Source organism: Arachis ipaensis, chromosome B03, assembly GCF_000816755.2.
Source record: "Arachis ipaensis cultivar K30076 chromosome B03, Araip1.1, whole genome shotgun sequence".
NCBI lineage: Eukaryota > Viridiplantae > Streptophyta > Magnoliopsida > Fabales > Fabaceae > Arachis > Arachis ipaensis.
The window spans coordinates 11,947,038-11,957,614 of record NC_029787.2 but is presented as its reverse complement, the minus strand read 5'-3'; the positions used below and the strand labels follow the sequence as shown (position 1 = coordinate 11,957,614).

General features: G+C 48.1%; 2 protein-coding genes across 2 annotated transcripts; both read right to left on the bottom strand.

Moving 5' to 3' along the window:
* Positions 5,238-6,444, bottom strand: LOC107632512. The gene is made up of 2 exons (XM_016336184.1): positions 5,716-6,444; positions 5,238-5,657 (listed from the first exon to the last, which is right to left on the bottom strand). The coding sequence occupies exons 1-2, from the start codon at positions 6,442-6,444 to the stop codon at positions 5,238-5,240; spliced, it is 1,149 nt and encodes a 382-aa protein (XP_016191670.1).
* Positions 8,108-8,902, bottom strand: LOC107632511. The gene has a single exon (XM_016336182.1). It carries the CDS (start codon positions 8,900-8,902, stop codon positions 8,108-8,110), a length of 795 nt encoding a protein of 264 aa, XP_016191668.1.

The following is a 10,577-nucleotide window of genomic DNA, read 5'->3' as shown; positions in this document are numbered from 1 at the left end:
TCACTCTCACCATCACAGCATCACTCACTCTCACCATCACAGCATCACTCACTCTCAGTCACTCTCATTGACACACGCCGACGCCGTCCGCCGCTCCTCTTCTGAATGATGCCCTTCGTCGCCTCCTCTTCTCAGTGACGCTGCTGCCGCCTCCTCTCCTCGGTGATGCTGCTGCCGCCTTCTCTCCTCGGTGGCGCCGCTGCCGCCTCTTCTTCAAGGTATATTTTTACTTGCTTTTGTTTATTTTGTTTTGTTCTGTTGTTTTAAGATTTTGTTTAATTTTAATTTTTACTTGTTAATCTGTGTTAAATTGTGTTAAATTGTTCAAGGTATATTTTTACTTGCTTTTGTTTATTTTGTTTTGTTCTGTTGTTTTAAGATTTTGTTTAATTTTAATTTTTACTTGTTAATTTGTGTTAAACTGTTCAAGGTATATTTTTACTTGCTTTTGTTTATTTTGTTTTGTTCTGTTGTTTTAAGATTTTGTTTAATTTTAATTTTTACTTGTTAATCTGTGTTAAACTGTGTTATTCTTGTTATTAGCACTGGAGGTAGAGTGCTTAATCAATATAGGAGCTCTCTTACTCCAAAAACTGTTGAAGCTTTGATTTGTGCACAAAATTAGTTTCGAGCCAATTCATTGCCAATTGACCTTGAGGAGTATTTTGAAGAATTTGAAAAACTTGATAAAGGTAATGTTCTTTAATATTATGTTTTATTTAATCTTCACATAGTGATTAACTTTACTATTTGATAATATGTTTAAATTACTAATATTTATTTTATTACATTTTATTGTAGAACTTGAGCCAATTCCTCAACTAATAGATGAAGAAGACTCTGGTGATGAATCTGATTAGTGATCAGTGCTTCAACTTTTAGTTTGGAGTTTTTTATGTTATGTTTTTATTAAAACTTTGCTATGTTATTTAATTTTGTGTTGTTGAGACTTGTTTAGTTGTTTTGATGCTGAAGAATTATTATTTTATCAAGACTTGTTGAATATGTTGGATTGTTGGACAATTGGACATGTCGGTTTATAATGTTTTATGAAATTTTTGTTTTATTATTATTATTTAGATTGTGTTTTATTATTATGATGGATTGTTGGACAGGTTATATAACTTTATAAATTAAGTTATTATTTTGTATTTAAAAAACCACAGATCCAAATCGATTGTAATCGGATCGGATCGGATCGGATTTCCAAAAAAAGTTCATCCAATCCAAACCGCACCGCACATAAGTTAAGCGTTCGGATCGGATGACTTTTTCCTTCAAAACCGAAGAAAACCGCACCGCGAACACCCCTATTGTCAGGTGCCTTGCTGGAGGGGTGGAGGTGTCGGGTCGGCCTCCTGGTTTGGGTACTACGTGCCTGTCGGGTCGGACGCCCGGGTCGGGGCATTGCGCCAGCTGGGTCAGACCAGAACAGTGCCCCCAACGTGCCAGCTATGGTGGCTAGCGCCGTTGTTGGCACGTTCTGATCTCCTTCAGCCATATCGTCGTTGGGTCAGTCGCTCGTGATTGGGGAGTGCCTTCTACGCGCGAGTGGGTTTCATCGTTTCGAAGGATTGTCATTCGTCGCCTCGTTCTTTGCGCCCGTAATTAAGTGCCATTATGACTGATTTGAAAGCTTGGGGAAAGGTCCATTTTACCCCTGACCTTCGCGCTTCTCCATGGCAGTTACTCTTTTGCTTTGGTTTCCTTTTCTCTCCCTCGCGCTTTCTCTTCTTGTTTCCTAACTACTACCACAAACTTCTCATTTCCCTTCTACATTCTCTGAAGCTCTTCATTTGAGATTGGTCCAGCAAAATTTCTTCAAAGTTTCACTCCTTTCGATCATCATTTTCCAGCGCTTCCCTTCTTAGTTTCCAAATCATTATTGCACTGCATCCTCCATCTCCCCTTGAGCTTTCTGGATTTCACTGTCTTGGTCTGCTTCCTATCCAACTGTGATTGCCTTCCTTCAAATTTTCCAATACTCCTTTGAAAGTAATCTTTCTGGTAAGCGCGTTTCTCTTACTGAACATTTTTTCTTTTTCCAGATTGGATGACTGCCACTATTTCTGCTTCTTGTGTGTTGTGTAGTGCCTAGGCTATTAATGCGTATTGTTTCATGCTGCCATTAGTTAGGTTATAGAGGGGGTTACCATTTAGATTTCTGGTATTTAGCCTTTATTTTGACTGTAGATAGGCTTGTTGTGGCACTTAGTGTTAGTTTCCTGCGTTTGTAGTATTAGTTCGGGTTTTTCCGGCTTTCCGACCTTGTAGTCTGACTTTGAGTGGTGCCCCCACTGTAGGTATGGCGCAACTTTCCCTTCCGAGGCTCTGTGTTGACAAATATGCCTGGGTCACCTCAGATGTGAAGGATACGCCTTCGCAAATAACCCTAGAGGAGCTCACGGAGTTCCTCCTTCGCAACTAACTGTGCAGGGGTGGTGACGAGGAGGGACGCTATGAGGTGTTCGTCCCTGCCAACCATGAGCGTATATGCCAGCTTAACCTTAACACCCCCGAATTGCCGACTGAATTTGGATGTATAAAGCGATGTTCACCGTCCTGGGGGTTCGCATCCCCTTCTATCCTTTTCAAATGGTGCTCCTTAATCGGTGTGACGTGGCTCCATCACAACTACACCCGAACAGTTGGGCCGCCATCCGGTGTTTTGAGATAGTATGCGAATACCTGGACCTGCCGACCTCTGTGGAGGTATTTCTATAGTTGTTTGTCTTGACCAACCCTTCCAAAAAAGGGAGGCACAAAAAAGGGTTTATGTCCTTCTGGGCTGCTCAGGAACGACGAATCTTCGGGACATTCGAAGATTTGTTTCACGGTTTCAAGGACAAGTTTTTTAAAGTCCGACCTGCCAAGGGACACCATCCTTTCTGGTTAACCTTAGAGGGGGAACGGCGGATTCTGACCTATTGGAGCTTCGGGGCCGGGTCCAATGCTTTCACGAAAGTAACCTATAAGGGTTTGACCCAGTGGGACAAGAACATTGATGATGTGTTGCTGGCCATTTTTAACAAGAATAACATCAACCCTCATCTTTTGATGGGTGATCGGGAGATGGGTAGGAGTTACATAGGTGAGTGGTCGGTTGGTTGTAGTGTTACCCTCCCCCCCTTTTTTTGAGCTAACGAGTTGTTGTGTGTTGCAGTGGACATGGCCGCCGAGCACACTAGTCTTGAAGACTTGATGGCCCAATTTCTCCCTGGCCACAGCGAGGATAGCTCTGCAACTCATTCTGCCGAGCACCCTGCCTCACCTACTCTCAAGGTGGAGTCGGCTCCACGCACCCCTCTGGGACCAACTGGTCCTGTCGAAAAGGATGTCCCGGGTAGTAGTGGTGTAGTTCCTCCTGAGATAGAGTCGGCCGGGGGGTCCCGACGTGGCGATAGTCGATAACCCTTGCAAGCAGAAACCGTCCTCCAGTCCTGAGGAGTCGTTGACTGTTATGGAGAAAAACTTTGATGCTTGGGGTTTTATTGACTCGCAGCTCATGCTCGGTACTGAGGAATTTTTCTATGGTGGGGACCTCGGCGCCCAGGCTCGATGGATCTACCGATGTATGCTAAGGGCTGCGACTATCGCTAGGAGAACCGAGCCCATCTTGACTCGGGCTGGGGCGTTGGACGGGAAGTACCGTCAATCGCTTCGGGAGGTTGATAACCTGAGGTTGGAGGTCGGGGTTTTTAAGGAGAAACTAGCTGACTCGGAGGGGAAGTTGAAGACCTCCGATGAGGCAATAGCTCGGCTTACGGAGCAGGAGATGAGCTTAGAGTCTCAGCTCAACACTGCCCGTGGTGAAACTGCCACAGCCCAGGCCAAAATCACTGCTTTGGAGGCCAAGCTTGAAGAGGCCGAGTGGTTGGTAAAGAGCGCCAAGGATGAGGTCGCCGGGCTTAAGGGAGAGGTTGCCGGCCTGAAGAAGAAAAACAAGGACACAGTGAAGAAGGCAACGGAGGTGATCAATGGGACCGAGGAGGCGATTAAAGCCCAAGTCAAACTGCTTATCCCGACTTTGACACTTCTGCAATTGGAGCTTTCAAGACTATCCGGGATGGTCAAATTTTTGACATCCCGAAGAAGTGATGTACTTTTACTTGTATGTTATTTTGAACTGTGTAATGGTTATATGTAGATCTGTGGATCTTCGAACTCTTGTGTAATTTCCCCAACTCGTTTACCGTTTTGCTATTGGTAGTTGATAATTTGTCTATCGTTTTGGTAATTGGTGGCTTGTTTACCGTTTATTTGTTTACCGTTTTGTCTCGTCATTGATAATCGAGGAAGCCGGCTTGTGGCTTTGTATTAAAATTCGAATTTTGGCTTATCTTTGCAGCCGCGGCGTGATGTTAACGACTTCGCAGGCTCCCATGGTGATCAGTCCCGGGAAGCCGTAATCGCTGTAGATCGGTTAATTGGCAAGTCAAAATAGAAATAAAATTAGAAATAGAAATGGAATGAAGTGAAACAGTAGCATACTAAGTAATGACGAAAATTAAAGATTAACAATAATTCAACACAAGGCGATACAGGTGTTACTGAATCGGTGGGACGAGTGGTCGCCCTGGTCTCTAGGGGTAGAACCTTGTCAAGTTTGCCACGTTCCATGTTCAGGGTACCTCCTTCCCATCTAAGCGTTCCAGCTTGTATGCCCCGTTACCGACCACTTCTTTCACTCTGTATGGGCCTTCCCAATTAGCCGCCAGCTTCCCTTCCCCGGGGGTGGGTAGACCTATGTCATTGCGTCGTAGGACTAGGTCGTCTGGCTCAAAGCTCCTCCTTAGCACTCTGGCGTTGTAGCGAAGTGCTATTCTTTGATTCAGCGCCGTTTCCGACAAGTGTGTCATTTCCCTGGTTTCATCTACCAAGTCTTTTTCCACGGCCTCCTCTACTCCACCCAGGAGTAACCGTGGACTTGGCTCCCCGATCTCTACAGGGATCACTGCATCCACCCCGTAGGTAAGTCAGAAAGGAGTTTTTTTAGTGGAGGATTGAGGTGTTGTTCTATACGACCATAGGACCGACACTAGTTCGTCTGCCCACGCTCCCTTCTTCTGGTCGAGTCATTTTTTCAGGCCCTGGAGGATGACTTTGTTTACGGCTTTGACTTGGCCGTTGGTCTAGGGGTGTTCTACTAACGAGAACCTCTGTTTTATCCCCAGGCCCACGAGGAACTCCCTAAATTTCTTGTCCACAAACTGTGTCCCGTTGTCCGATATCATGGACTACGAGATTCCGAACTTGGAAATTACCTGTCTCCATACGAAGTTGCGGAAATTATCTGATGAAATACTAGCCAGTGGCTTTGCTTCAACCCACTTTGTGTAGTAATCAATGGCCACGATAAGGTATTTGACCTGTCCAGGGCCAACTGGGAAAGGTCCTAGGAGGTCAATCCCCCACTGGCTAAAAAGTCGGGAGGCCATTAGTAGACTAAGCTCAGATGCCGGGGTCTTGTGGAAGTTAGCATTTTCCTGACACTTCTTGCATCTATTGATGAATTCTTGGGAATCTGTCATCATCGAGGGCCAAAAGTACCCTGCTCTCACGAGCTTCCGGGCCAAAGCCTTTCCCCTGATGTGATGGCCGCAACAACCCTTGTGGACTTCCCTAAGGACGTAGTCCGTTTGGTCGGTTTGTAGGCACTTCAACAGGGATTGATTCAGTCCTCTCTTAAATAGCTGGCCTTACACTATTACATACTTGGCTGCCTCCCTTCTCAACGCCTTCGCCGCTTTCTAAGAAGTCAATGATTGGGTCGATCCATGAGGGATCGATGTCTGCTCGGGACGCGCACAAGGCGACTGTTGGCTCTTTCACTAAGCCCTGAATCAAGGAATGGTTTCCCGTTCCAGGCTTTGTACTGGCCAGGTTGGATAGGAGGTCAGCTTGTGTGTTCCTTTCCTTTGGGACATGCTGTACCACGACCTCTTCAAAGTCCTTGCTCAAACCCTTAACCTTTTCCAGGTATTTTTGTAGCAGAGGGTCCTTAGCTTGATACATTCTGTTGATCTGGGAGGTGACAACCTGAGAGTCGTTGTTCACCTTTACCCTTGTCACCCACACTTCTTTTGACAATAGCAGGCCGCCGATAAGGGCCTTGTATTCCGCCTGGTTATTGGAGATCGGAAACTCGAACTTGATGGATTGTTCGTATACCATCCCCGTCGGGCTCTCTAGAATTATCCCTCCTCCCCCAGATGTTTGGTTGGAGGCTCCGTCAACGTGGAGTTTCCACCGTGTGCCCGGGGATTCGTGAGGGTCTCCTGTGACCTCCACGAGGAAGTCGGCCATGGCCTGGGCCTTGATCGCATGTCTGGGCTCATACTGCAGGTTGTATTGAGATAGCTCGATTGCCCAGGTTTTTGCAAGATCTGACGTATCGCTTGATCTGTCCTGACGACAACGCGATGACCTTGGAAGTATTGTCATAGCCTTCTGGATGAGGTTAATAGTGCATATGCTAATTTTTCCAACTTACTGTATCTCAGCTCCACCCCCTTGTAGTGCCTTGCTAACAAAATATGCCGGTTGTTGGGTCTTTCCTTCTTCCCGTATCAAGACGGCCGCCAAGGCTTCGTCGGTTACAACCAGGTACAGACAGCGTCTCAGAGTCCTTGGGTTTGCCGAGAACTGGGGGTGCCGACAGTATTCTTTTGAAACGGTGGAATGCCTCTTCGCATGCTGGGGTCCATTCGAACGCTATTCCTTTTTTCATCAAGTTGAAGAACGGGAGGGCCTTAGCTGCTGATGCGCCGAGGAAGCGGGATAGGGCAGTAAGCCTTTCGGTTAACCTCTGTATGTCCTTGACGCATCTTAGGCTCTTCATTTGCAGAATTGCTTCGCACTTCTTAGGGTTGGCTTTCACTCCTCTCTGAGTTATCATGAATCCCAGGAACTTTCCGGCTTCCATGGCAAAGGCACACTTGAGAGGGTTAAGTCTCATGTTGTGTCGCCGGAGGGACGCGAAAATAGTCTCTAGGTCACTGATGAGGTCTTCCGACTGGGTGGTCTTCACCAGGATGTCGTCTACGTACACCTCTACCGACCTGCCAATAAGACTGCTAAAAACCTTATTCATCAGTCTTTGATAAGTAGCTCTTGCGTTTTTTAGTCCAAACGGCATCACCTTATAGCAGTACGTACTCCCTGGCATTATGAACGCCGTTTTTTCCTCGTCTGGCCGGTGCATCAGTATCTGATTATAGCCAGAGTATGCGTCCATGCAACTCAGAAACTGATACCCTGCAGCCGCGTCCACTAGAGCATCAATGTTAGGGCGGGAGAAGGAGTCCTTAGGGCATGCCTTGTTGAGTTTAGAGTAGTCTACACACATCCTTCACTTCCTATTGGCCTTCCTAACCAGGACTACGTTTGACAGCCAGGTCAAGTAGTCCAGTTCTCGGATGAACCCCGCTTCTAGCAAGCTGGCCGTTTGCCTGGCCACCTCGTCAGCTCTCTCCTGTGACATCTTTCTTCTTCTTTGTGCTACGGGCTTGGCCTCTGCCTTCACAACCAGGTGGTGTGACATGAATTGGGGGTCAATTCTCGGCATGTCAGTTGGGGTCCAGGCGAACAGATCGCCGTTTGCTCGTATCATCTCCACCAACGGCTCTTTCAAGTTGTGGGGGAGGTTTCTGTTCATAAAGGTGAACTTGTCTTCCGAGTTGCCAACCCTGAACTTCTCGAGGTCTCCTTCAGGCTCTGGTCTCGGCTTGTCGTCGACCCTAGCATCCAGATCAGCTAGGAACACGCCGGGTGCCTCCTTTAACTTCTTCCTTAGGGAGAGGCTAGCATTGTCGTGCGCGACCGCCATTTCTAGATCTCCCCTGATGGATCCCACCGACCCATCGTCAGCCACAAACTTCGTCATTAGTAGCTTGGTACATATTACCACTCTAAACTTGTTGATTGGTTTCCTTCCCAAGATAAGGTTGTAGGCCGTGGAGTCCTTTAGAACAACGAACTCCGCCATTAACGACCTCTTTCCTTGACCTCCTCCTATGGAGATCGATAGGGAAATTGTTCCATCAGGCTTGATAAATTTATCCCCCAAGCCGACCACGCCGTGCTGGTGGGTTTTCAGGTCGGCTTCTCAGAGGCCCAGAGCGTCAAACACATTTCCGAACATGATGTTTAAGTCGGCTCCGGTATCAACGAGGATTCGCCTGACCAAATCAGTTCCCACTCTTGCTGTGATTACCATGGGAGGGTTGTCCGATACGTCGTGGAACCATTGGTCCTCTGGTCTGAATGATATTGTCGGGACTCTCCTGGGGGAAGGCGCAGGACTAGACAATGACACGGCCAAGATTTTGGTGTCTTTCTTGTATGCCGACTTCGACCTTGGTGCAGCGTCTCTCCCAACTACGACGTTCACGATGGTGAGGCCGCGTTCACTGTGCTCTTTGGGCTCTTGCCTTGGTTTCACGACGCGGCCCCTATCATCGCCAAATCGGTCGCGATCTCGCCTCTTGGGTTCTCTTATGAGGTGAGAGAACTCCGCTAGCTTACCTTTTCGGATCGCCTGCTCCAGAGCGTCCTTCAGGTCAAAACAATCTTGGGTTTTATGGCCGTAACCCTTGTGGTAATCGCAGTAGAGGTTCTTGTTCCCTCCAGTTATATCCTTGAGCTGGCGAGGCTTCGACAAGATGTCTTTGTCGGCTATCTGCTGGTACACCTCGACGATCGGGGCCATCAATGGAGTGTAGTTAGTGAACTTCCCTACCCGGGAGAACGGCTTGAAGGTTTTAGCTGGCCTTCCGTCCTTGGAGCGCTCCTTAGGCCTTTCCCTGTTACTGGGCTGATGAGCAGGGTGATAGGTGGGCTGCCGTTTGTTGGCTGCCACGACTTGGCTGACCTCCTCTTTGTTTACGTACTCTCTAGCCATATTTTGGATTTCTTGCATTGTCCACACGGGCTTGGTGGTAAAGTGTTTTCTGAAGTCTTCATTCAACAGCCCGTTTGTCAGACACAAGCTGGCCACCGAGTCGGTCAGGCCGTCAATCTCCAGGCATTCATCATTGAACCTGTCCAGATATTTCCTAGTCGGTTCCCCACTTCTTTACGTCACCCCTAGCAAGTTGATCGGGTGCTTAGCTTTGGCAATGTGCGTGGTAAACTGAGCCAGAAAAGCGCGAGTTATGTCAGCAAAGGTTGTCACGGAGCCTTGGGGGAGGGCGTTGAACCAACAGATTGCCGGTCTTGCCAAGGTCACGGGGAAGGCGCGGCATCTCACTTCATCACCCACACCTTTCAGATTCATCATGGCCTCAAAGGCTGTTAGATGTTCCTGAGGGTCTTGGGTTCCATCGTATCTCATGTGCGTTGGCTTATCGAAATATTTCGGTAGTCGGACCTCGAGAATAGTGTGATGAAAAGGGGTTGCCTCCATGATTACAGGGTGTCGCCGCCTCCTTGGTCTTTCTCTGCTATCTTCTCGCTCGGTATGCCTCGCTGGAGATCGAGTGTAGATTATGGGGTCTTGCCGTCTCCTCGGCACCTCCCTACTTTTCCCTTGGCTTTCTGGATCGGACCGGGGTGTCGGTGTGCGCCTGGAGCGGTCTCTTCGGGGGCTTCTTCCTCTGGTTTCCCCCTCCTTTGAGGAGACTGGGAACGAGGTGGCCTCGGGGTGGGCTGGTAGCGCTCCCTGTTCGCTAGCTCCCGCTCCAGGTTCTGCACCCTGTGGCGCAGCTCCTGCATTATTCTAGTGTTGTCGATCCCCGTTCCTCCGAAGGGACGCCTTTCCTGGGAACGAGAGGGAGGCTCATCTCGCCGAGGGGGAGATCTTGTGCATTCGCGGGAGGAAGCCAAAGAGGCTTCCCTACTGGTTCGGTGAACCAGTTCCTCCACACGTGGCTCGCCTCCATCCTCTCCTTCCACAGGACCCAACAGAAAATTCATTCAGGCCAGAGTCCCCATAGACGGCGCCAATGTTCGTTTCGTCGGGTAACGAACGGGTCGGGTGAACGGAATGGGTAAGAGAGACGAGGGGAATCTGGATCCGATTGTTGATGAATGGACTGACCTCCTGAGTTCGTGCTGAAAAGTGGAAGGCTGGAATATCGCGACTTCCCGAGTTATGGTGTTGGAGAGGGGGAGCCACCATCAAAAAGGACTCCGACGCTCAAGTCAGAATCCGTACAGATGGCAGTAAAAGTGAGAAAATCGTGACGTACCTCAGAGAGGGATAGGACCCTCCCCTTATATACTCTGTACCTAGGGCGGGTCCCACAAGAGCAAACCCGCCTTCTAGAAAGTTTCCTTCCCCCCAGCTGTCAGGTGCCTTACTGGAGGGGTGGAAGTGTCGGGTCGACCTCCTGATTCGGATACTATGCGCCCGTCGGGTCGGACGCTCGGGTCGGGACATTGCGCTAACTGCGTCGGACCGGAACAAAAATAAAAAAAATTAAAAGACTTTTTAAACAGGTGACTAAATAAAGTAAATTATTAAAACTTGTCTATTATAGTGAATTTAGTGATATGTTTAACTTTCAAATATCTTCCTCCTATTATTTTTGTTGAATAATTATTTTAGATATCTGAAGTTGGATGTGTTGAGAATC

Coding starts and splice junctions, on each gene's coding strand:
- LOC107632512 (XM_016336184.1), bottom strand. CDS start 6,444: ATGACAATACTTCCAAGGTCATCGCGTTGTCGTCAGGACAGATCAAGC. Junction 5,658..5,715: donor TTGAGAAGGGAGGCAGCCAA/GTATGTAATAGT, acceptor TCCCTGTTGAAG/TGCCTACAAACCGACCAAAC.
- LOC107632511 (XM_016336182.1), bottom strand. CDS start 8,902: ATGGCTAGAGAGTACGTAAACAAAGAGGAGGTCAGCCAAGTCGTGGCA.